Source organism: Tenrec ecaudatus, chromosome 3, assembly GCF_050624435.1.
Source record: "Tenrec ecaudatus isolate mTenEca1 chromosome 3, mTenEca1.hap1, whole genome shotgun sequence".
Classification (NCBI taxonomy): domain Eukaryota; kingdom Metazoa; phylum Chordata; class Mammalia; order Afrosoricida; family Tenrecidae; genus Tenrec; species Tenrec ecaudatus.
In genome coordinates this window covers 184,083,291-184,109,651 of record NC_134532.1, presented here as the reverse complement: position 1 = coordinate 184,109,651, position 26,361 = coordinate 184,083,291, and the positions used below count along the sequence as shown (strand labels likewise).

The window sequence follows — 26,361 nt, the reverse complement described above, 5'->3', positions numbered from 1 at the left end:
GTATGTGCTCACATAGGCCTTCCTGTACATATGCACACAAACGCACATTTTTGTGGTTGTTACCTGTGTTGGTACAAAATTGTTTGTTATAACTGTTACTGGATGTTGCCCTTATTCTTGCGTACTTCTGGGTGTCTTGTACCCTGGCCGAGTTGTACAGACATCATCTCTACTGGCCATTGCCTTTCCCATCAGCCAGAGGAACAAGTGTCCATTAACTGCAGCATAATTCTTGAGTCCCTCCCTAGGAGACTTCCAAGAATGTTGCTGTGTTAATCTGAGTGGACTAGAGAAACACATTCAGGGAGACTCGTGTATAAGAAAGAGCTTTATATAAAAGCGCAATTGTATATTTGAAAACATTCCAGCCCTGTCCAGTTCAAGTCCTTAAGTCTAATATTAGCCCAAATGTCCAATACCAGTCTGTAAACTCCTCTTCAGACTCATGCAACACATGCAATGATGCCGAGTGCAGGAAGATCACAGGCCAGTGGGTAGAAAGTCTTGTGGATCCAGTGGCGGAGGAAGCATCTCGGCGCTGGCAGGGGTCTCCACGTGGCCCTCCAGCTCCAGGGCTCTAGTGTAGCTCCATGTGTCTTGTTAGCAGGAGGACGAAGCAGAGCGTGTGTGTATCTGACCTCCAGTGAGCCATTTATCTCTGCGGTGCCTCCAAATGAGGTCACCACGCTGCGACCTGGTTGACAGGCTAGACTCCACCCCTTGCCAGGTGGCACTAGATCATGTAACCAACACAGTTCCCTTCTCTATGTATTCCCGTCTCCTGACATTTTGAAATAGGGAGACCATACAATATTAGGGCTTTTGTGATTGGCTTGTTCCCCTCAACATGCTGTTCTTAGATTTGTTCCCTTTCTAAGATGTTTCAGTGACTCATCCTGATTCATCGTTGAGTAGTATTCCAGCTTGTATAGGTTCCACAGTGTTTTTATCCAAACCTGCTCTTAGCTTGTTTCCGCCTCCCTGCTACTGCGTACCATGCCGCGCTGGGTGCAGTATGCCGGCGACTACCCATCCTTTGGTCTTGAGGCGGGGGTATGAGGGGGCTTTTGATTCATTTTCCTGTATATATGTTTTGAAGCCCCCTTTTATGATTGTGAGTTATTAGGCAGTTCTATTTCTCGCTGTGTGAGGAAGCGCACTAAGTACCGACTTTAATTTTACAATCCTAAAATTGTAAGGTTCCAGTCTCCCTACAACCTCGCCTGCGTTTGTTGTTTCCAGGACGGACCTGAAATGCAGTAAGCTTTGAATGAGGAAGCAGGAAGCGTCTGACCCGGTTGTCCATCTCAATATAGCTTTAGCTCTTTGGAGGCCGCTTTCTGCTCCATGTGAATGAAGTGGGTGATTTATTTCCCCATTTTGTTAAAGAGCGTTGTTGGAATCTGCAATGGTGTTGGTACTGACATTTTCCCAATACGGAGTCTTCCGATCCAGGAGCATGGGTAACGTGTGCAGTTGTGTAGTCTTCCTAGCTGCTCGCGGGCCTACTGTCTTACACTTTTTCTTATACAAGTCTTTTGCCTCCCTGGTTAGGTTTGTTCCTAGGCATTTGATCCTTTGGGGGGGCTCTTGTCAACAGAGCTGCTGCCATATTTCCTTTTTGGAGTTCTCATTTTGAATGTAGAACATAGATTCCCAAGCTTATCTGACCCATCGTCCCTGCTCAGAAAAAAAAAAGCAAAAACAAAACAAACAAAAAAACCCAAGATTCCTCATTCCCACTTCCCTCCTGGCAATGAAGAACAGTTGCACTCTAGTTTATAATCCAAGATAAAGTGTAGGTCCCTGGATTGCAGCCCCCTGGATTTCAGCGGCCCCAGGAGGTGGTATGAATAGCCCACTTTTTGGTGAATCCTTCTGGTTGGAACCAGTGGCTTTCCTGTGGAATCTCTGTGGTTTCCTATGTACAAGACCACATTAATTGTGACGAGGGATAGATTTACTTCTTCCCCTGTGTGTTTAGCAGGGCTCTATATATATGGATATGGATAGGTTTGTATAGTGAGAAGGAATTTAAGAGCTCTGTAAGTCCACACAGCGATACAGAAGGCTCAGTTCGTCTCACTTTCATGGAACAGGTTCTGTACTGGAAATCCTTCCATTCACATGGACTGGCGGGTCCAAGGTCAAGGAAGCAAGGAGTCTTCCCTGAAGCAAGGCAGGCAGAGCATGCCCACAGGCAGCAGACAGCAGGGTGGGGCAGCAGTAGTCAGGAGCTCAGGAGCTTAGCAAAACGCAGGCCCTGATGGAATCTCTCACTCAAGGCTGGCAACAGGACCCACCAGCCTAAAGCTTAAGCAATGTACTCATTAGCTGTGTGGCAAAGTAGGTATTGAAGGAGCTGCAAGCTCTAGGACATGATCCACAGGTAGTGTAGCACACAGGTTGAGGCAGAGAACTAGCTAAAGCAGCAGCACTCTGGTCTGATCACGAGGGAGCAAGAGGGAGATGGGATGCAGGCTGTCTTTGTTTATTTCAGTCATCCTCCAATCAAGTTGCAACCCAACCAGACTCCGCCCACATGTTCCCATTGGCCTAACTGGCACAATAAACCCAACTCTCACAGCCTACAGTCCAGTAAAGGGTACTCTCTACCTCTCCTCCTGCACTGACTAGGACTTGGAGGACAATGTTGAATGGTAGATGTGACCGTGGGCATCCGGGTTTTGTGCCCTTTTTCAAGGGGAACAGCGTTGGCTGCTTTCCCATTCATGCCCTTGCTTATGTTGAGGAATTTCCCTTTGGTTCTGATTTTGCTTCGGCATGTCAATCAGGAAAAGGGGATTCTATTTTATCAAATGCCTTTTCAGCATCCACTAAGATGATTGTGTGCTTCTTTACATTTATTATATGGTGAATTAATGATTTTCTACTGCCTAACCACCCTTCCATACCTGCTGTGATTCCCAACTGATCATGAGGTTATTAATTTTTAAATGTGCTGTGGAATTGCTGTTGGCTACCATTTTGTTGAGTATTTTTACGCGTGTATTTATAACTAGAATGCTATGAATATAGCATGTTTGATGAAGCAGAAGTGTGTTAAAAAAGAAGATGACTCTCAGTGAGTTGGATTAACAGTGGCTGCAACAAGGGCTTCCTGGAAAAACACCTGGAGGCCCACTACGTCACTGTAGTTGCCCCTGAGCTGTCCGGAACCTTGGCTGCTGGCACATGCCCTGCTCAGCCATCCCACAGGTCCGGTGCCTGCAGGGAACTGCAGGGTGGTGGCCACATACCCCAGTCCCTCCTGGCTCCCAGTTCTGACCAGGCTTCCCGAGCTGCTCAGAGACAGCCAAAGCCAGGCATCAGCAGAGGAGCTCCCTGGGGTTTGGCTTTGATAAATGCATGTATAACTCGGTTTTCACACAACATCCAAATCATGGAATGTCTACTACACTTGAAGGGACGCCTGTTTGTACTCAAAACCCACTCCTGAGTGGCAAGAGGCAAAAGCAGGCTCTTCTCTCCAGCATCTGCATGTTGGACTACTACCTGCAAGGTCAGCAGTTCGAAACCACCATCTGCTCCGTGGGAAAAATATAAGGCTTTTTACTCTTGTAAAGAGTTTGCCTTGGAAACTCACAGGGGCGGTTCTACCTGGTCCTATCGGTTTTCCATGAGGTGGAATTCACTCGATGGCATTGAGTTTGGGTTTTTTCTTTGTTTTTCTTGCGCATCAGCAAAGGGTTCTGCCGTTTCGCCAGCCTCTCTGCTCCCCTCCTTGTTCACCCACCCCTGTCTTCTTGTCCCTGAACTGCCTCTTCGACTCAAGTGCCTGCCCTTCAGACCTCACAGCCACCACGACTGTTCCTGGTGGTTCTTGCCGCAGCACAGCCTCGGCCAGTACCTCACCAAGACCCGCCTCCCTACTCGAGCTTCTGTCCGAGAACCTCAATGCGTCTCAGTCTATGGGGTGTTGCCCCTTTCCCTTCATCTGCTGATGGATGTCCAGTCTACGTAGACGGGAAGTTGGACTTGGGAATTAGGTCCTGTCACTCTAGAAGCACACTTGGGTCTGCTCCCACACGTGGCTTGGAGCCCTCCTGGGCTGGGGTAAGCCCTGTCCTCACTGACAGGGAAATAGGCTGGGCGACGGAGTGGGGTCAAGACGGAAACCTGGGAGGAGGTGGTTTTGAACTGCTGGAGGGGCTGCTTTTAAGACCCGCCCCAGTGTCTGGCGGAAAGGTAAATAAAGGCAGCAACAAGAATACCCAAACCCGTTTTCTGTCCTGTCTAGTTCAGCTCAGTGGCCGTGTGTGGCCGGGGCAACCTGCCCCGTAGGGTCTTCTTGGCTCTTATCTTTCCAGAAGCAGGTTGCTGGAAGTCTGTCGTGGCGCCACTAAGTTCAGACTGCCAGCCTTTCTGCTGATAAACGAGACAAACCCCACTCCCTGCCACTGAATCGATTCTGACTCACGTGGCCCTGTAGGACAGGGTGCAATTGCCCCTGTGGGGTTCTGAGGCTGCAGTGCTTTAAGTGCCTGGGAAAGCCTCATCTTTTCTTTCTTCCATGGAGCAGCTGGTGGGTTTGAACTGCTAACCTTTCACTTAGCAGCCCAACCTGTGACCTATTTGGCCACCCCCCCACACACACACCAGGAGGACAACAGGAAAGGGGCCACGTCAGTGACCGGACAGCAGGTGCTGTGGATTCAAAAGGGAGACAGTCTGAGCAAGGGCAGTTGCTGGTTTTGCTCTGGCGGTTTCCCCACTTGGGGTCCCAAGTCTAGACTCCCCTCCTGCAAAAAAAAACAAAAACAACCAAAAACCCTGGGTCTTGTCACTCCTCGAAGACTCAGCCCTGGCCACCGGATGTTGCTTGGTCACAATAAAGCATGGAACTAGTGTGTTCCACACTGTCCTCTTCTATTTTAATGTCACCATAGCTACTGACTGTGTTTTCACCCATCACCGGCTGCCTCAGCGTCGACACTGACTCACGGTGACCCGGCTCTGCTCTGACACACAGGGCTGTCAGAGGCTGGTGTTTCAGAACTAGGTCCCCAGGCCATTCTTCCCAGGGGCCTGTAGGTGGTCTCAAACTTCCAGCCTTTTGGTTAACAGCCTAGTGTGCTGTTTGAACAGCTCCAAGAACGCCTACCAAAAGAGAGCCAATCCAACTCAGAGCAGCCAAGACCACCTGACAGGCTCGACTTTCCCAAGGACTTTCATCCTTGAATCATCCCTCTGCAGCCCCCGAAAAAACAAAAGCAAAAAAAAGACAAAACTTTACAGGAAAAGTTCCACAGATGGGCCAGAATGGAACCTCTCATTGGGGCTTCTGAGGCTGGAAATGCTTCCGGGAGGAGACAGCCTCCTCTTTCCCCCTCAAAGCAGCTGGTAGAGTTGAACTGCTAACCCTGCCGTTGCAGCCCAACGCACAACTCACTTTGCTACCAGGGTTCCCACAGGTCCTATGAAACAGGGGGCTCAGACCTGCTCTGCCACAGTGGGGTGGGGGCTTCTGAACCACAGTGGCTGGGTTCCCCGGCATGTATCTGGCAAACCCTGAGTGAGCTTCACCTGGGGCTGCAGATGCAAGCTGCTGCCTGCTCCCAGGTTCCAGTCGAGACATAAAGGCCAAACAAACAAAGCAAACTCATTGCCATGAAGTGGATGCCGACTGACTCATAGCAACCTTATTGGGCAGAGAAGGCCTGCCCCTGTACGTTTTTGAAACTGTAACTCTTTATGGGAGGCCTGCCTTTCTCCCTGGAGCAGCCGGTGGTTTCGAACTGCGTGCCTTGCCGTCAGCAGCGCAGCTCGTCATCCTCGGTGGAATGTCTGCCCACCAGATTCTGAGTGAGTGGAAAGTAGGACAGGACCCTGGGCTGGGAAGTGAGCCGCCTGGGCCGCAGACTAAGTCTGTGCCTGTACCCTCTGTGGCCGTGGTGGGGCGGGAGGGGCTGCCCTGGGGGCCACTCTTGCCCCTTGGTCTGTGTTGGCTTCTCAGCAAGGCCATCAGTGTCAAGATGGGTCTGCCTAGCTGGTGTGTGTTCTCAAGGAGAGACCGAGAGGTAAGTGGTCGGATGAAGTTCATAGGGGAAAAAAGCAATAGATGTGGTTATCCGTTGGGTGCACCAGTCTCCACTTGGGTTAATGCTCATGAGACCCCCTGGAGCAGGCTGGCTTGGGGAGGCCTTCTCTCGCCTCTTCTCCGGAGCTTAGGCCAAGAAGACCACCTGGCCCAGCACATTGAGATTTGACCATCTCTTGCCACCTGTGGCTCCCCCGGGCCCTGAGGAACTACCTGGGATCCCCAGACTCAAGGCGGGACCATAGTTCCTGTGCTTTGAGCGGTTGACCTTCCCTCTGGCCTTTGGCAGGGCCTGGGTGGCCAGGTTCTCGGTCTGCGTGTGGGAGCCCACGGTTTGCTGTCCGGCCACCGTTGGCTTGTGTGTTGCTGAATACCTAGGTTTCAGCAGAGCCTCCGGATGAAAGCGACTGGGGAGACAGTCCCTACACCTGCTTCCGAACGCCTGCCTCCGAGGCTTCTGTGAATCATAGCCGAACGGTGGCTGACTCCTCGTTGTCATGGGGCCCGGAGCGTTCTGTTGTGTTTGGTTATGCAAGGGATCACCCTGGAGTGTGGGGGCAGCGATGACAGCTGTCCTTCCCCGTCGTCCTTCAGGAGGGGGTGCTGTCCGCCGCCCCTCAGCTTGAGAGCATCACTTTAGCGAGGCCACGTTTATACCACTCCTGTCAGGAGCCCCCCCCTCAAGTCCCCCCAGCTCCTCTGCCATTCTCCCACATTTCCTAATGTTCTCTGGTGGACGGCAGGAATCCTCACAGAGCTGATTCACCTCATCTGTGAAACTTTTCCTGTAAAATTTTATCCTTTCTTTTTTGACCCCCCCCCCCCCCCGGGATTGAGGGAGTAGGGGCAGGGGTACGGAGGAATAATTCACAAATAAAACTGCTTTGAAAAGTTGAGTCCCAGGCAGGTGGTCTTGGCATTGTAGGGCCCGGGCAGGGGGTGGTGATGGCTTGTTTGGGTCTTTCCCATTCTGGATGTGTGTCACCCTGTGTCTGCCATCTGGAAAAGCCCCAAACTCCACTGCCTCGGAGACATGCCCATTCAGTGACGGGTCAGCCCCCGGGCAGGGCAGAGCCACCCCGCAGGGCTCCCAAGGCTTGGATCTGTGGGCAGCACAGTGCCACCCCTTTCTCCCGCAGAGCAATGGCTGGCCTTTCAGTTAGCAGCACCGGCTAGGCCACTGCACCGTGGGGGCTCCTTCCCCCACGGAGGCTGCTCCCACCCTGGCTCGTCCATCCCAGGATGTTCCAGGCAGCCTCAGCCACCTGTGCTTCACTGCGCACTCGGCCATTACTACCTGTGTTCAGCCCCGTGATTGACAGCAGCAGAAGGCCCGTCCCAGACTCCCTGACCGAAGGGGCCAGAGGTCGCTGCAGGTTTGCTGCAGGCTGTGGGAACTGAAGGGAGGCCTTTCCAGAAGGGGCTGGGCCTGGAGTGGCCTGAGGCAGCCTCCCAGAGGGCATGACCTTGAGCTGAGCCTGGGAGGAGGGAGAGGGAAAAGACAAAGAAAGGGTAAGAGGGTGTCTCGGGCTTTGCAAGGAGCCAGTTGCCTCTCCGGAGGCCCCTCGTGACCGCGGGGCTGGACACGCTGAGAGCAGTGGTCAGGGGCCCCTTCAACGCTTTCTTTATGCTCCGAATGGAAAGAAGCTCTTCCCCATTGCTGTTCAGTTTTCTTTCTCAGCCCCAGCCCCACTCAGCAGCAGAGCCTCGGAAACCCACAGGGGCAGTTGGGAGATGCTGCAGACGCCCCCTCAGTGCACAGGGAAGCCCCCACAGTGAAGGGCACTGAAGCCCCTGCTGGGAACTGTTATCAGGTGGACCTCACCAGGATTAGATGTAAATCAGAACCTCTGGGCATTCGCTTTCTTGTTGTGATTTCAAAAGCCTTCATAGGATTTAGAAAAGAGAGGAAATTCCCAGGACAATGCTGGCCTGCTCCTGCTCCTGCTCAGCAGTTCTTGATCAAGCACTTGCCGGGTACCATGAGAGGACTCTGTGCCGGGCATATCCGGTGGATGGGGCAGCAGGGTCCTGCTGTCTTACAGTGGAGTGGCTACAAGGTCGATGTGTCCCCTCCCTAGTAGCTTGTGTATGTGCGTGCCCACTGTGAGTGCCTGGTGGTTGGCACTGTTAATATCCACTTGGCCTGACTGGGAAACAGAAGCAGAGAGAGTAAGACTTGTCAAGTCATCCCAGCAGGACTTGCTGACCTTAAAAAAACACACACCAAGAATTGTGAGCGTCCCAATTAGAGTCCAGCAGCCTGGCTCCACAGTTAACCTGCCTCTTACCATCTTTTCAAAGGCAAGCTCATGTCAGAGCATTTTGATTCATGATTCTTAATGTTTTGTTCAGTGTTACCTGTAATTGCTCTCTCTCCTAATATGTACATAAAACTATCTAGTTATTTCTGGCTTTCCCCCAAAGAAATTGAATTTTAATCTATTCATTCTTCAGCAGAAGTGGTAATAATCTCTTTTAGATGAATTAATCCCAGACAAGTCGCAAGGAATTGGAGATTAATGATGCCCCACATATCTAACTCTTTCATGATTCTGTTCAGCTGCAAACCCCCTCCCCCTCACTTGAGTATGTTTCCCTGCATCCCTGGGGGCTACGACTCACTGCAGTGTCCCACAGGAACTCAACAGAGCCCGAGGAAATGTCTCATTGGTGGTGGGTGCTGTTGGTCCCAAAGCAGAGGTCAGACAGAGGTAGGCCAACGGGGGTCCAGAGTCAGAAACCCCGAGTGTCCAGACGACATAGCCGGTCTGCTTGCTTCTGTCAAAGCTCCCTCAGGACAATGGGGGTCTGGCGAGCAGGTGGAACGATCCCACGCATGTCTGAAAAACAGGTGCGTGTTAACAGCAGCGCCGCATGCCAGTATCAGATGCGCTGCATTTGACATGGGTACGCAGGCGTGCCATGTGAGGCGGCTTAACGGGATCAATAGAATTGTGGGGCACATGGTAGAGGGCCTTCAGTGGCATTGCTACTCTAGTTTTTGAGTATGTTTTTGCCGTCTTCCAAAATATTTCACCCTAGCAAGGAGCGTCCAAAAGTTGGTGAGATAATTCCATTCTCGTTTCAGATCTTATTTTTCCATGAGCTGTTCTAAGCCCCCCTCATTAACTCAATGGTAGAATTCCTACCATGCTCATGGGAGACCCAGGATTGATTTCCGGCTGATTTGCCTCATTCGTAACCACTAGCCACTACTGTCAGTGGAGGCTGCGTGATGCCACGATGCCAACAACTACCAGCAAAAGCTTCCAGACTAAGATGGACTAGGAAGAAAGGCCTGGCAATCTACTTTTTCGAAACCAGCCCCTGAAATCTCTTTGGATCCTAGCAGTCCTCTCCGAAACCAGTCATGGGGATCTCCAGCACCAGGCCGCGTTTGGTTGCTTTGTGCACGGGGCCAGGGCAGTGACTGCTCACAGCAATGGCAGGACGTCTAACTCGGTGAAGACCGCACATGGGCACTGCTTCCCAGCTGGGTGCCAGTGGCCAGGTCCCTTAAGCCCCCTTGGCCTGTTTGCTTTTATCCAATACATGAGCAGCTACACATCATCGGGAGGTTGTGAGGGTTACGTCAGTCACTGATCTCAACGTCGTGGAAGAGTCTGGTGCACAGGGAGTGTGACCTAAATATTTGCTGTTGCTGTCAACACACCGGTCTTAACTTGGCCAGACATTTTTTTTTTTTAAATCCCATTGCCCTTCAAGATGTGGATGTCTTGGAATAGTTTCTCAGCCACCGTGGTGGCATGTGCGTACTGCGTCCGTCTGTGACCAGGGCAGCCAGGACGGCTCGCTGCTTCTGCATGGTGCTGCTAACTGCAAGGCCGGCAGCCGCTCCGTGGGGGAACGAGGTGGGTTTTCTTGTCCAGCAAGAGTCCCGCCTCAGACACCCACAGGAACGACTGACCCTGTCCCGTGGGCTGGCCGTGAGTTGGCACTGACTTGCTGGTCATGAGTTGGCTTTCTTAAAACCTGGCGCTTAAAGTTGGTGGTGTCATTATGCTTAAATGAGCAGAGCCTGCCGGTGGGGCACGGTGTTGTGAGTGTACGTTTTTACCGAGAAATGACCCTGTGGTGTGCTCTCTTCCCTGTGCAGATTACTCGGAGCTGGGAGGAGAACTGCCCCCGCGCTCTCCCTTGGAGCCAGTCTGTGAAGATGGTCCTTTCGGCCCTGCCCCCGAGGGGAAGAGGAGGACGGCCCGGGAGCTCCGCGAGCTGTGGCGGAAGGCTATTCTGCAGCAGATCCTGCTCCTCAGGATGGAGAAGGAAAACCAGAAGCTGCAAGGTGGGCCCGTCCTGCTTTTAGTATTGCGCACATGCTTGCGGCCACACCGCAGGGCGGGGTCTGGGCACCTGGCAGCAGCGTCTCATAGGTGCGTGTGCTTACGCAGACGCACCCGGTTTATCCATCCGTTTGCCTTTTCAAAAGCCGATGATGCACTCTCTCATGGGGATTTAAGGACGAGCACGCAGCTCAATCCGGCCTCCTCGTATGGGCTTTATTAGCCGAGGCTCAGGAAGTTGGAGGATGCAGCCTTCCTCCAGGCTCAAAACCCAAACTCCAGCCTTGACTGCCATCACGTCGATCCCACTCGTAGGACAGGGTAGAACTGCCCCTGTGGGTTTCTGACACCGTAACCCTGTACAGGGGTAGAAAGCCTAGTCTGCCCCCAGGAGTGGCTTTTGGTTTCAAACTACTGACCTTGTGAATCTCAGCCCAAGGTGTAACCACCATGCCACCAGGGCTGTTATTTAAGCTCTGGAGGAAAAAAAGGGCTCTTATTTTCGCTCCCTCTCTCCTTCCCTCATCCTACTTAGTCCTCCACCCTAACCTATCCTTGAGTGTAGTCCACCTATCCTCCCTCAATCACTAAAGTTTACACATCTTGCTCTGTATACATTTTCGTGGACCTAACAACAGGTATGAGACTTCAGCATGTAACCAAACTCTAACTGTGCTGGTATCGAGAGGATCAAAGCAAGACATGGGTTTTGATCGTCTAGACGTTGTTCCTTTCCTGTGTCCATCCTGTCACTTGAACTAACAAATACTATTGTCCGAGTAGCTGAGAAATGAAGCTTATGTGCTGTCATGGGCAAGAGCCTTGACTTGGAGGGCAGGGAGCTGCCTGGACTTTTACTAGCGAGTGTGTGGTACAGCGAATTATGGTTCTTGTAACTGCCTCCAAACGGTGAGGTGCGACCATGCAACTAAGGTGCGTGGGAATGTAGTGAATGGATTGGCCAGGTTTGTCATCCTGCTAGGTTTAAAAAGAGCCACCGCAGAAGCAGGAACAGGGGGGTCCATTGCCATCAAGGAAGAAGAATCGGGTGAGCTTGTTCTTTGGATCCCCAGGATCCCCAAGATCCCCGCCTGAACCTCTTTGACCCAGGAGACAGAGGGCTGTGACAGTGGAAAAGTGAGAGAGAAGCAGTGACCGGGGGGGGGGGGGGGGGGGGGGGGCAGAACCAAGAGCTCAAGTCAGAGCGGAGCAGTGGCTTCCTCGTTTTCGGTGCCCCTCCCCTCTCCCAAGCATGATGCCTCGCCCCAGGGACTGGGTAGAGCAGAGCAGACAAGTCCGCTGCCTAAAGTGACCAGGCCTTGCATTAAGTTTGGCGGCCCTAGCCCGCATCTTTCTGCCGCCACCTCGTCCTTTCCTCTGACCTCTGGGCAGTGTTCAGTTCCTGTGGTCTTCTGTGTTACTGCGTGAGTGCATTGTACAGAGGCCGTGGGCAGCTCCATCCTGTGCTGCCGGCACGTAACACATGGTGCGTTCGCCCACTGTCTTCAGTGTGTACAGGCATTCCCTGGGGAAAATAATCGGCAGCAGGAGCCTACTCAGGAATTGCCTAAAAATATCTACGGAGATGTGTTGGGTGGGGTGGGTGTGGAGCTTTCTAATGTTAAATTTCAGGAGCAAGATTTGAGGAGAACTAGCCAGGGATGTTCTGCCCTTGAGAGAGGCGTTTGCCCCCATTGCAATTTTTATTTTTTTAATGACTTCCTGCCCCATTGCAATTTTTAATTTTTTTAATGACCTCATAAAGGAAGGTTACATTGTTTCTGGGTGTGGCTCTTGGAATTTATCAAAGCTTCAAGCTAACTTAAATGAGAGGAACATGACTGGGGAGGTTCTTCCTATGGTTATGCCCCTTTCCCGGCTTTTGAAAATGAGGGAACGCCTATTTATTATTATTCTGGAAGCAAGTAATGTTCAGTGGCATGGGATTAAAGTGTCCCACCTCGTTCAGACCCCCGGGAAGAGGCGCCATCGACTTGTTCCGCCTCACAGCCACTCTGTGCAAAAGAACGAAACACCAGCTGCTTCTGCACTGTCCTCCTCCCCATCGTTATGTCTGAGCTCATTGCTGCGGCCACTGTGTCAGTCCATCTCGTTAAGGGCCTTCCTCCGGTTTGATGCCCCCACAGCAGATACCTCTATTATGAGCACTGAGTATTTTTCTGAGAAGGCAGCAGTAGACCTACTAAGCTTGGGAACCTATCTTCTATTCCCTCCCAAAAGACCACTCGAAAACAAACAAGAAACCTGACTGCCATTGAGTCGCTTCAGATGCAGCGCGACCCTATGCAGGGGCCACACACTCGAACTCACAGCCTCATTGGTCCCCCATGGAGCAGTTGGTGGGTTTGAACCTCCAACCCCTCCCCACCAGAGGCCCTTAAGTGAAGGGTGAGCTGCGTAATTACTGCCAGGCCGCAGAGGGTGGTGGATGTGCCCACAGTTCCTGGTCGCCACGTTATTACTTGTTGAGCTAATTCCTTAACGCTGCTGCTCATGCTCAGCTGACATTATGAGGCCCAGCGGGCCTCGTTGTGTTGGGAGGTGGGTGTGATGTTGTGGGTCCCGTCTTTGCTAGAATCGGCAGTTCTCTTTCATGGACAGTCCCCCCCCCCCAATTTCCCCCACCCCACCCTGGGTCATTTAGGTAGAATAGTTAGTGCTGCTGAGAAAGAGCAGGCTTATGGACTGAATCGCGTAGCTCTGGGAAGCGGGACCACTGGGCAGAAGACACCCTGAGACCAGAGAAAAAGAGAACCTGCCCGGGGGTGGGGGTGGGGGTGGGGGGGGGGTGGGGGGAGGTGGTTACTCCCACCATGCCAGGCATGGGAATTGAACACACAGCTCCAGCTCTTGAGATGTTGATGGTTGAGTAGTACAAAGAGGTGGATGGAGCCAAGGGGGTGCCGGGTTTAAAGTGCACGGCTGCTATTGGAAAGGTCTATGGTTTAAGCCAGGGGTCCTTAAACCTTTTAAACGGGGCCAGTTCACTGTCCCTCAGACCCGTTAGAGGGCGGAGCTATAGTTTTATATATATATATATATATATATATATATATATATATATATATATATATATATATATATATATATATATATATACTATGAACAAATTCCTCTACACACAGCACATATCTTATTTTGAAGTAAAAAACCAAAATGGGGCAAAAACACCCGGCGGGCCGGATAAATGTCCTGGGCGGGCCGCAGTGTGAGGACCCCTGGTTTGAACCCGCCAGCCCCTCTGCAGGAGAAAGAGGTGGCCGTCTGATTACTTAAAGATGACAGCTCTGGAAGCCCCGTGGGGCAGCTCTGGCCTGCCCTGTAGGGACCCCGAGTTAGAATTGACTCGTTGGCAACAGCCTATCAGCTGGAGATGGACCGCGCTGAGCAGGCACGGGATGGGTGTGAGCAGTAGGTCCACAGGACGGTGGGGAAGAGGAGCGAGGGAAATCGTGGATGATTTGATCTTCTGAGATGAGCGCAATTGGGGGACTCTGTGGGGAGAGGTGGGAGCAGTGGCTTTCACTGGGACAACTGCTGCCGGGAACTGCTTGCCAGCTGTAATGAGCACAAGTTCTCAGCCGTGCCGAGGGAGGGAGGGAGGGCAGGCCGCGCTTACGCCCTAACCCTGAACCGGTCTGCTTCCAGCCTCTGAACATGACCTGCTGAACAAGCGCCTGAAGCTGGATTATGAAGAAATCACTCCTTGCCTTAAAGAAGTGACCACGGTCTGGGAGAAGATGCTGAGCACTCCAGGGAGATCGAAAACTAAGTTCGACATGGAAAAGCTGCATTCAGCCGTCGGGCAAGGTAAGCCTGGTGGGGCGTCCACCCCGCCACCTCTGCTCTCGTGGCTCTTGGAGAAACATGGAATACAAAAATTAAAAGTCACGCCAGTTTGAAAATCTTGATTTTTGTGTGGATCCAGTGGCGTTGTAAGCATCTCAGCGCTGGTGTGGGTCTCCCTGTGGCTCCTCCAGCTCCAGGGCTCTGGTTTTATGAGTGTGTTTCCATGTGGCTCGTCAACAGGAATGTCAAGTAGAGAGGGTGTCCAGCCTCTGGGAGGAAGACAGGAGTTCCCAGAATCCTCAGGAGAAGCCCATGCCCACAGGGAGGCCTCATTGCAGTGGTTCTCCACCTCCCTCATGCCACGACCCTTTCATACAGTTCCTCATGTGGTGGTGACTCCCAACCATAACAGTATTTTCGTTGCTACTTCATCACTGTCATTGTGCTAGCAACTGTTAAGGATCGGGCGACCCCTGTGAGAAAGGGTCATTTGACCTCCAAAGGGGTCGTGGCCCACGTTTGAGAACCGCTGCCTCCTTGGCTGTGACCTGTTTGACAGGCTAGACTCCGCCCCTTCACTGAAGTTGACAGTAGATTATGTAGCTGCCACAAGGGGTGACCCAAAACCTGGGTAAAAAAAGACCCTCCTCTGGGCGGAGCTTTCTCAGTATGAATGTTCCCGCTAGGACAGCATCCATCGACTTGCTTGAGGGAGTTAGTGCTCCAGGTGGTGCGGTCTGGGAAGGTGCCCTCTGATTGCAGTGAGTTTTTTGGTAAAAGCAGTTTCACTTGAACCTCATTTGTGGTGATGGCTAATTTAAGAGAAGAGCATGCAGCTGTGAACTTGTTTCCTGCTTGGAAAAAATGCCACAGAATCTGCTGTGTTGTTGAACACGGCTTACAAGGACAGCGCTATGGCTTGAACGGACAAAAATGTCAGTTTGTAGTGCGTTTGGAGTTCATCCCACCAGGTCAGACTGTTAATCAAGCTTTCTACTTCGAGGTTCTGAAAAGATTGCCTGACAGTGTGCAACAAAAAAAAGCCCTGATTTGTGGCAGATGTGGGACTGGTTTTGCACCATCTCAGTGTGCCAGTTTTGGGCAAAAAACAGCATGCCTCTCTTGCCCCACACACCTGACTCATCTGACCTTGCTCCATGCAACTTTTTTGTTTCTGTAAATGAAGAGGGACATGAAAGGACAGCGATTTGAGGAAGTAAAGAGGCGACGAAGAACTGAGGGAGGTGCTGTCAGCCCTCCAAACAGAGATGAGTTTGAAAAATGTTTCCAAGAATGGAATCACAGATTTGACAAATATATTATGTGTAATGGAGAGCACTTTGGAAGTGATAAGGTTGTTTGGTAATAATATTTAAATACATTGGGGAGGAAAAAAATCTGGTTGATTGAGGGTGAGCCTTCCTACAACAGAGTGAAATGTGGGCTGGTCCTGAGCCACCCTCCATTGTCCTCAGGTTTAAGTTCATTGTTGTAGCCACCGTGTCCATCCATCTCCTCGAGGGTCTTCCTCTCGTTCAATGCCCCTCTACCAAGCTCGACGTCCTCTAGGAACCGGTCTCTCCTGGCAACCCATCCAAGTCTCACCATCCTTGCCTCTAAGGAGCATTCTGATTTTTGTAGCTGTCATCTCCTCTTTAGCTATGAAGTTACCCACCTGTGTTCTTGCCAGCCAGCACGAATGCTGTGGGCTTCCCCGCCTCTCTCGATTCCTAATGGAAGCCAGAATGCTCCAAAGGCCGGGAAACAGGAAGGCAAGCGAGGAACACCCAAGCTCTTAGTCTCTACAAACAGGCCGATGAAGGAGAAGACTCCCTGTGCTGTTGGCTCTTGGGCACATGACCCACCTGTCTGAGCCCCACTCTGCACACGTGTCAGGTGTGGGTGATGCCAGCCCCCGTCTCCCTCCCTGCTGTGCGGAGTCAGCGAGCAAGCACTCACACCTGGAGCACACAGTGTATCTCCCGGACCCCGGGAGGCCTGGGGGAGCAGACGCGATCAGCTGCTTTTGAAGGGCGGCCAGTCCTCACGGTTATGGGTTAGGGGGCTCCGGTGAGATGAGCACAGAAACAGACAAAGCACTCGGAAGTGTCGTCAGCCATTGACGTAGGTTAAAACCGCCAGCGCTGTTTCATCTTTGTCCGAGTTCATTTGATTGTGTAATCGGTCTGGAAAAGGAAAAGGAAACACGGGTCTTTCGGGACAGGCGGTTTTGAGCAGCTCTGTTTTGGAGCTCGGCGCCAGTGATTCGAGTGCTCCCGGCGTCTTCCTGGGAGGTTGCAAGCCTGCCGACGCTCTCCCGGCTGTGTGCGCCTGGGGTCTGGGCCACGTGGCCACGTCTAACCAGGTGTGTGGGAGGAGTTGCGGTGTTCCACATAGACGACGTGCTGGCTTCACGCAGGTGACCTCCTTCCAGCCTGTAGCGCAGCATACAAGGTGAGACAACAGAACCAGCCACTTCAGAGACCTCGCAGGAGCGCAGGCCTTATAGGGATCGTGAGAATCACTCATCCTGATTCATAGTGACCACGCCGGGCACACTGGGCTGCCCCCGAGTGTTTCCTCGCCTGCAGCTGTGTGGGAGCTCACCGACCAGGCCTTTTCTTCCCGGGAGTCACAGGTGGGCTCCAGCCACCGGGGTTCACTTAGCAGCCGAGCACTTAACCAGTGCGCCACTAGGGCCTCTTTCTACACCTCTGCATTCTGGTGGCATGCTGGGTTACATGTCAGGCTACTAATCACGAGGTCAGCAGTTTGAAGCCACTGCCTGCTCTGAGGGAGGGAGGCAAGGCGTTCTGAGCCCTTGATGATTTACAACCTGGGTCCAAATGACTGCTCTCAGGCAGTCAGGACAGGGCCAAAGCCGTATAAGCCGGGTGCCCTTTTCTCAGCCTGAGTCACCTGAGCACTCACCCACGGGAGCCCCTTGTGAAATCTGGTTTCCCTCTGACCCAACAATGCCGTCTGGTGGAGTTTCTTCTAGAACCTCACCTGACAAAAGTGTCCTGAAGCAGAAGAATGCTCATTGTGACTGCTGATTGGGCCACACCCACAGCTCCCAGGTGACCGCTCACATCACGTGTGGTCCCTGGAAAAGGAGACAATAGACCTGTATTTAGTGATGTGACAGGCGCCGGAGATCACTGGCTTCAGGAAAAAGAAAAACTCCAGTGCAGTGTGACCTCACATGCCGTTTGCTGCTAATCGTCACGGAGTTGGCTGTGACTCAGGTGGCCTGCAGCAGTGGGCTCAGGCTGGGAGCAGCGGTGAGGATGGCCCAGGACCTGGCGGTGTTTTGTTCTGCGGTCCGTGGGGTCACTCTGGGCCCCAACCGACGCAGTGCACCTACCAACAGCAGCAGCCATAAGGTGGCCTTGAGTAGACCAGGTGTACATAAGGATAGTGGTCGGTGTGCATGGGGCCTCTGCTGTGACTTTGGCGTCAGGCTGCCTCCTGGAAGCTCTCCCTCGTCCTCCACAAGCCTCTCCTTCAGTGGACATCCGGAGGATGCTTGAGCGCTGTGACCACAGACAGACAAACGCCATGATGCAGCATTTGCCGCGGGTGGCACATGAGCATGCCTCCGTATTTCAGGGCCTAGCCCTGTCTCTCGACACTCGCGAGAGCTTCCGTGAGGGGTGGTGAATGCGTGTTCACGCTGGTGAGGCGGGGCTCCCCGGCCCTCTCCATCCCGTTGACATTCCGGATACTGATGTTTTCTTGTTTGTTTTTTAACAGTGAGCCTACATCACTTTGAACGGCAAAGCAATGTCAATTAAATGAGCCACTCACAACAGAGCAAATTGTAAATGTCAATAAAAAAAAGAAGAAGAAAAACTATGATCAGGACGTTGGAGTTTGCCAGAGCGGGGAGATAGGGCAAAGCCGGGAAGAGCCGCTCCTGTCCCACACAGCAATTTAGGAATTATTCAAGATCCATAAATGTATTTTCTACAAACAAATAAGATCACCACCAGTTTTGTTTCAGAGCCGCACGTGTGTGTCGAAAGAGCTGCGCATGGCTCAAGAGCACAGTCTGCAGAGCCGGCTGGCCGGCTGACATGTGCTGGCCCGGGTGCCTGGAAGATGGCCACCCAGCAGTCCACTGGAAACGGTTGGAGGGGTGCTGAGTTTAAACTGCTGCATACAACCCCCCACCTAATTTACATGCTTAAAAGAAAAGAATAAATGCGATGTAAATTAAGTGTATGTCTAATGCACATTAAGTAATTGCTGGCAATTCTGTAATTTTACTAAAAAAAAAACACTTAAAGTTAAAATTGGGTCAGAGGTCAGGATCAGGGTCGTCAGCTTGAGGGGAAGGAGGACCTGGGAAGCGTGTTTATGGGCCAAGCTGCTCACGTGTCCTGAGGTCCTAAGTAAGAATTAAGAGCTGCTGGCATGTCGGGCCCTGGCGTGCGGCCCACCCACCACCCCGCCTCCAGACCTGGGGTGAGGAGGTACGTACGGGGGTGTGGGAAGGGTGGCCGGGGCCTTTCTCAGCAAAAACTCTGGTTGAAATAACTCTTTGTTTTCAAATCGCAAGATCCAAGCATACTCTTAATGACCAGACTGTGTGCTACTCTCCAGAGACTGGACCCATATCCTTTCCTTTAAAAAACTAAAGCCCTGATAAGATAAGGGGAGTGATTTAGTAAGGAGAGGAAATAGAAAAACTTGTGATTTGGGGAAATTTTCCAGTTAAAAAAAAAAAGTTTCAAAGTAGCCCCACTATAAATCACTTAATGAACATGCTGTTTCTTGACTGACATTGACTTCTAATCAGTGTTTGAAGGACTAAGGAGGAGCAGAAGAGCGGCGTGCATGTGTGTATACACCCGTGTCCACATACATACCTACACACATACCAAGTGTATGTGTACAAACTCACTGCCATTGAGTCATTGCTGACTCATCGTGACCCTGGAGGTCAGGGTCGAGCGGCTCTGTGGCTTTCCCAGGCTGTAACTCTTTAAGCCCATCTTTCTCCTGAGGAGCTGGCTGATGGCTTTGAACTGCACCTAACAACAACAGCCCTGATCTAGAAGGTCGCCCTTAGTTAAAGAAAAGCCCACCCTACAGGACGTGACTGGTTACAGTCCACAATCTCCCCTCCTTGATTCGGCCACCCCCGTCCCAGGTCAGAAGCGCATGTTCAGCGGTTCCCCACCACCACCAAACTGAAGTGCAGGCTTCTCGCCGCCCATCTTGCTTTTAGCAGAGGACACCCAGCCTTCCTGCTCTTCCGCCCCACAAGGGCCCTCCCCTCGGGGCCGCCTGGAATGCTCCCAGTCCCCTTTCGCCTCTGGCCTCTCTCCATCCTAAGTGAGGGGTCCCACACAGCCGCCTCCCCCGCTCCATTAGAATGGAGCGAGCTGGCTTCTCCTGACCTCCTCTCCACTGGGATCAGCCCGCCTGTGGCCCCCAGCACACGGGCATGGCAGAACACGGTCCGTTGGGGACTTGCGTAGATCTTTATTGGCGTGCTCTTTGCGAACACTCAAAGGGGGAAGGGGAGGAAATATGACAAATGCCTGCTAACATGCTTTCCAGTCCTGCACGAAGGGTTCCTAACAGAACAAGAATTTGGATCCGTGGACTGCTTTGTAGTTCATTTTCCCCAGTGAGTTGTATTCAGTGCAAATCAAGTGAATTCTTCCTCAGGACAGCCTCGCATGTCAGAGGGACTCTGCTCCTTGAGGTTTTCGGAGGCCGGGTTTTCTAAATTAGGTGGCCAGGCCTGAGGTAGTTAGTTTATTGTGCCAACCTGGCCGAGAAATACATGTGGGGCTAATTGAAGGGCGGAGGGATAAATGGCTCAGGGAGCCTTTCTGCCTTTCGAGTTCTCGGGTCTCTTGCTTTCTGATGGTCGGACCAGGGTGCAGCTGCCTTAGCAGTTCCCTGCTTCAGCTTGCAAGGCTCACTTCCTGCAAGACATCCCTGAGAAGCCACATGGACCTACCCCGATGCAGCCCTGGGTGCTGGAGCAGCCGTGTGGAGACCCCTGCCAGCGCTGCGATGCTTACACGTTCACTGACTTGGCTTTCCTCCTGCAGTTGGCGGCAGTGTGTATTTTGTGAGCTGGAGGAGGACTTTGTGGATTGGTGTCAGGCATATGGGTTAATGTTGAACTTGTGGGCTTGGGCAGCACTGGGTTGGGATGTTTTTTGATGTGCACTTAACCTTGATGTAAAACTCACTCTTATACATGAGTTTCTGTGGATTTGTTTCTCTAAAGCACCCAGATTCACACAAGGCCTTTCTTCCAAGGAGCCCCTGAGGGGACTTGATGGGGCACCCTCACAGTTTGCAGCTGGGTGTACCACCCTGGGACGCCACGCCACTCTGCACACAAAAGTCACTTTCTGCTTTCTGCTTCCCGTCCTGAAGGTGTGCCGCGCCACCACCGGGGTGAAATCTGGAAGTTCCTCGCAGAGCAGTGCCACCTGCGCCACCCGTTCCCCAGCAAGCAGCCGCCGCGGGACACGCCCTACAAGGAGCTCTTGAAGCAGCTGACCTCCCAGCAGCACGCCATCCTCATCGACCTGGGTAAGGGAGCCCGCTTGGCCGGCAGCGGGAAGTGGCCCCCGCTTGGAAAAGCTGGAGAGAGCGATCTGATCTGCCTCTGGGTTTAGCCATTCGCTACCAGGATTTCCTGGGGAAAAAAACCCAGAGCAATCACTGCATTCCTTCTCAGAGTCTGTGAAAGCCTCCCCACTTCCCCGGGGTGGCTTGTTCACCCCTGATTGGCGTGGAGACAGCAGTTCGTTAAGGCTGCAGATCCAAACAGTGATTCTTGATAGGAGAGTTTTATAGTCAGCCAAAGGAACATCCTGGGACATGTGTCGGCTTTCAAACCGAGGCGTTGGTTTAATTTCAGGAGCCACTAAGAAGGCTGTTTGTGTGTATGTTTGTGTTTGTGTTTGCCAGGGAGGTTTGACCAGGAAACGGGGCAGGCCTGCCTGTGCCAGCTCACTGAGTATGTTTGCAGCCGGAGCAAGAAGAATGCGTTGACTTAGAGCGCATTGCTCTGTACAGGAGAATTCCTGGGTGCTGCAAACCGGGGATCTGTTTGGGAAAGATCTCGGCCCCTGAAAGCACTGCGGAGCGCAGAGCTGCTCTGCACAATGGCTTTCCCAGCAGAGTGACAGTCTCCCTGTTAGCCGACAGGTGGTCGTGTGAACCCACACGGAGGTGTCTCAGTAGCCAGCCCTCCCCTGCCCACCTGCTTCTGAAAGACCCAGCCTCGACACCCCGATGACACGGGTTCCACTCTTCACACGTGGGGCTGCCAGGAACCGGAAACAATTTGCAGGCAGCACCCCCACCCCCCACCTCTTTGTGTGCAAGCCTACATGCAGTCACGGCCCCCACCTCCAGACTGGACCCGGTGCCTCCGCTGGGCACTTCTGTGCCACCCCAGCCTCTGGCCCTGGCAAGACTTGACCACAGCTGTCATCCTCCTTCAGGAGTAACATTTTGCCTGTACCTTGTACAAACATGGAGTACCCGGGCGGCACGGAGAGTTAAGAACTTGATGACTAGGTAAAAGTGCGGAGGTTTGCATCCAACCAGAGGTACCTCGGAAGAAAGGCCTGGTGCTCTCCTTGTGAGAATTAAAGCCACGGGAAGCTGCGTGGAGCAAAGTTCTACTCCGAAGCACCCCCAGTCAGAATCAACTCGATGGCAACGTTGGTCTGGGGGCCGAGCGGTGCTTCAATAAATGATTTTCTTTAGAACTCAGTGTCCAACTGAGCCAGCCCTCCCAAGTCTCATGGACGGACCCTGCCGCCTATAAGGATTTCAATCTTGTCATTTTAGAAGCTGACTTCTTCCCCCGGAACGGCTGGTGGGTTTGAACCATTGACATCTTGGTCAGTAGCTGAGTGCTTAACCCATGTGCCAACAGGTTTCTGGGCCGCACAAAATAATCAGATAGCTCTCATTCTGTCCCTCTTTCACGCAGACCCACTGCCTTCGACACTACTCCAACGCATAGCAGGGTCGGAGGACAGGGCAACACTGGCTCTGTGGGTTTCCACACTGAGACTCTTTCCTTGAGCAGAAAGCCTCCTCTCTCTCCCTTGGAGCGGCTGGTGGTTTCGAGCTGCTGACCTGGTGATGAGCAGCCTGACGCATAACCTCTACACCACCAGAGCTGCTGGTTTTTAGGGCTGAGGACAGTGGACACACACGAAGCGGGGAAGTCGCTTGCTAGACTCATGCAGCCCTGGCTGCTGCTGAGCAGGGTGTCCCCAGCCCCCGGGCTCCTTACCCCACCCACCTGGCCATAGTTCTGCCTCAGCAGCATTATGTCTCCACGCTCTCCCCCACAAGGTGCCCTGGGTGCGGCTCTCTGACCATGCCACCTTCTATCACCTATGGAGTGGGTGCTCAGGCTCCCACCCTGTGACCTACAAGGTGCCGGCGGGCTCCCCAGCCTCATACAACCCTCCCACAGCACTGGAAGCCGGCCTGCATCCTGTTCAGAAGTGAGGAAACTGAGGCATGGAGGGGTTCAATGTTGGCTAGCTGAGTGGAGGTCTGCCGTTGGGAGGTACCTCCGAGTCAGTTCCAGCCCACAGCAACCTGATGATGCGCAACAGAACCTGACTGCCTGGTCTACCCCACCACAGCTCCTCTGCCTGAGCCACGGTTGCAGCCACTGTCCCAGTCCATCTCCCCGAGGGCCGTCCTCTCCCTCACTGCCCCTCTACTTGACCTAGTACGGTGACCTTCCCCAGGGACTGGCCGTTCCTGACAACGTGTCCTAAGTACGGGAGAGCAAGTCTCACCAGCCCTGCCTCTAAGGAGCACTCGGCCCTACTTTTTCCAAGTCAGATCCGTGTGGCTTTCAGCAGTCCGTGGGACTTTGAGTCGTCTGCTCCCACGGTTCAAAGGTGTGCTTGGACTTCGGGGAACCTGTGGTTCAAATCTCAGTGCATGGAGTTGCCAGGACCTAAACTCTCAGCCAGTCTGTGTGACCGTGAGGTGCCCCCAGACCAGCATATCGAGGCTGCGGGGCTGGAGCCGTTTGGAGCCACTGACCCGCCGCCCACCCCCCCCCAGGAGAGCTGTTTCCATGAACGGGGCCGTCGCTTGTGTTGGCTAACATGATGAGTCACGGACAGAATGACATCACGCTCCCATCGTGTGGAATGAATGGAAAGTGAACTTAGGCCCGGGTTCACGTGAAAAATGAATTTAGGCCTGGAGTTTGCTTTGCTCTTCCAGTCCCGTGGCCGGAGGGAGAAAGGGCCCGTGCTCGCTCTTCGTCAACCCAGATGTCCTCTGCCTTCTGCTCCCCTTTAGTCTCGTGTTTCCCAGATCTTTCCTCAGAAGAAAAGGCTCAGTCAGCACTCGGGCCTCCCTCCAGGCTGGAGCAGTGCTTGCCCCGACCCTCCACGAAGGGACACTGGCCACCGCCTTTCCTCCAGCTGGCCCAGCATCTGCGTGGGCCCGTGACTCAGTCTTTTCTGTCATAGCACGGCCAGGCTCACCCCCCCACCCCTCCCCAAGGGCACGGCCTCCCTCCCTCCCTCCCGCCACCGCTCCTCTTTCTCAGTCGGCCTGGCCTCCATCCTGTGTGTCCTCCTAGCACCCTGCCAAGGGGCAGAAATAACCTGCTTCCAAGAATACATTTCTCAAGTCACCCTGGAACACCTCTGTGGGTCCTCTCACCGTGACCTGGCCCGACTCAGTCCTTTCTCCTCACTTGAACTTGGAAAACTGGATGGTGTGTTCTGGTGTCCTGCCGGCCAGCCGCTGGCCTGGCTGTGCTGGCTACAGACACGCCTCACCTAGAAGTCTCTCTGGAAACTAGACTCCCTCCCCTCCTGCCAAGAGCGGGTGCAGGTGCCAATTGTTGAATCTGCACCCTCTATCTGAACGACAGCGTAACCCACAGGGCCCAGCGGCACCGTGGACTAAGTATTAGACTGCTCAGCTGTGACCCGCCAGTTGGCGCTTCTGGGAAGATATATAGCCTCGGAGACCCTGTGATGGAGCAGTCTTCCCCCGTCCTGTGCAGGGTCCCTGGGAGGTGGGGTCTGACCGTAAGCTAGTTCAGTGGGTTGAAAAAGCACACAGGAGCATAGCTCACTTAAGAGTCTCTGGGTGGCACAGATGGTTAAGTGCTTGACTAGTAATCCCAAGGTTGGCAGTTCAAACCATCTCAGAGGCGCCTCCAAAGGCAGGCATGGCAGTCCGTCTCCTTCCAAAGGAGCAGTGGGGAGCAGAATTATGTTCTGTACACGGGGGCTTATCTTGAGCTGCAATCCCCTTAACAGCAACGAACAGCAACGTGGCTCACTCGGGAGCCCCTCCAAAGACCAAGTTCCCTGCCATTGAGGCGGTGCTGATTCACAGCCACCCAGGAGGACAGGGTTGAACTGCACTTGTGGGTTTCTGAGGCTGCAACTCTTCATGAGACTAGGAAGTCCCGTCGTCCTCCCACAGAGAGGCTGGTGGTTTCGAACTACTAACCTTGCAGTTAGCAGCCCAACACATAACTACGTACTGTGCCATTGGGTGCTACAAATGGTCAACACGCTCTGCTGCTAACGGAGGGGTTGGATGCCCGTGTTCACACCAAGGTCCGCGACGGAGATGCTTTGGAAGAAAGGCCTGGCCATCCACTTCCAAACACCCATCCCTTGAAAACCCCGTGTAGCACCCTGCTGCTGCTCAGACACACGGCGGTGAGCCTGTGCACCGGGACCCCCCCAGCGGCAGCTGGACTGGTGTGCTTGTTAGCGGCTAACTCAAGGCCCAGTACTGACACTGGCGAGGACTGGAACTGAGCGGGGCTGCCTGGCTCTCCTGGGCCCCCCAGGTTGGCAGGGTGCAGGCACTGCTTCTGTGCCAGTCTCTCGTTGGTGCAAGGACAAGTCGGTTACATTTCGGTCCCTGACCTTCCATGGGTCCCCACTTCCCCTGATGCGTCATGTTGTGTCGTCATGAGACGTCTTCATACCACCCACCAAGAGAGCTGCCGGGGAGCAGGGGTGGTTGCCCCAGAATGGGCTGTATTCTAGAGAAGCAAACAAGCGACGCGCAAGTGGACGTGAGTCAATCCAGTCTGGCTCGAGTCCGTGAGTCAGATGTTCAGCTGGAGGCTTTTCCGGCTCACCTCGCTGCCGGGGCGGCTACCTTGTCCCACCCAGCAGGAGGACCAAGGGCTGGTGGAGGCAGAGGTGGGTGGACTCTTGACTGCAGAGTGGAATGAGCCAAGGTCAGCAGGCAAGGTGGCAGGCCATTGGCCAACGTCCAGAGAAGCAGAGGTTGAGGCGTTAGACAAAAGCTCCAGAAGGGGGGGCAAGAAGGCAGGAGAAGCCTTCCTGTAGAATCTGCTGAAATAAGAAGTAGGCGACACCCCTATATCCATTCAGGGGAAATATACATTCAGGGGTACAAGGGCTGGGACCCGAGGAAGCAGGTAGCAGCCCACCCTGATCTTTGCCTGGTTGCTCATAGAAGGTCCCATCATGGAATCGGCCCCATGGTGTTGGATCGCATCATGGGAGAAGCCTGGCTCAGCCCAGTTCACAGATGTGCTGTGTTCTCTCAATTGTTGTCACAGTGGAACAAGCTCTGCTACAACGGCCCCGAGATGGGTTGCGACCTTGTGGGGCCTTGTGATCCGTGAGGTCCTCGTGGGCTTGTTTTGGGGAAGTGCATCTCCAGGCCTTTCCTCCTAGGTCACCGGGGCAGGGGTGACTCATGGTCGGACACTGATCTCCATGCAGGAGACCATGTTTGGTCCCTGGCCAGGACCCTCGTGCAGCCACTGCCCCTCTGTCCCTGGAGGCTTAGGGTCGGTGTGAGGATGGACAGGTCTTGGCAGAGCGCCCAGCCTAAAGTGGGCCAGGGATAAAGGCCTGGTGATGACCACATTAGAGGTGAGGGCTGATCTTTTTATGTACACTGCTGCAAGTCCCGTTTCTCTCGTTACGCACTTACGTACTCCTATATAAGGACGTCATGCATGCATGCATACAAGGCACGTCAGTATGTGTGTGCACACTTATGTATCAGTGTGTGAGGCTGAGAAACACAACCACGGGCACTTGTGTGGATTGTCTGTAGGAAGAGGTTGCTGTCAAGGCCCCCACAGTGGTGGAAGAAGTGAGTCCAGGGTTGGTCAAGTCAGGCTTCTCCCAACTC

General features: G+C 53.3%; 1 protein-coding gene across 6 annotated transcripts in view; it reads left to right on the top strand.

Annotated features, from left to right (window-relative positions):
- TBC1D1 (TBC1 domain family member 1) overlaps positions 1-26,361 on the top strand; it is a 223,884-nt gene that overhangs the window by 179,981 nt on the left and 17,542 nt on the right. For all 6 annotated transcript variants that reach the window (XM_075544442.1, XM_075544441.1, XM_075544443.1 and 3 more), the window contains 3 exons: positions 10,182-10,370; positions 14,038-14,199; positions 20,587-20,745. In XM_075544442.1, the coding sequence (XP_075400557.1) occupies positions 10,182-10,370; positions 14,038-14,199; positions 20,587-20,745 (510 nt within the window). The remainder of the gene's footprint in view (positions 1-10,181; positions 10,371-14,037; positions 14,200-20,586; positions 20,746-26,361) is intronic.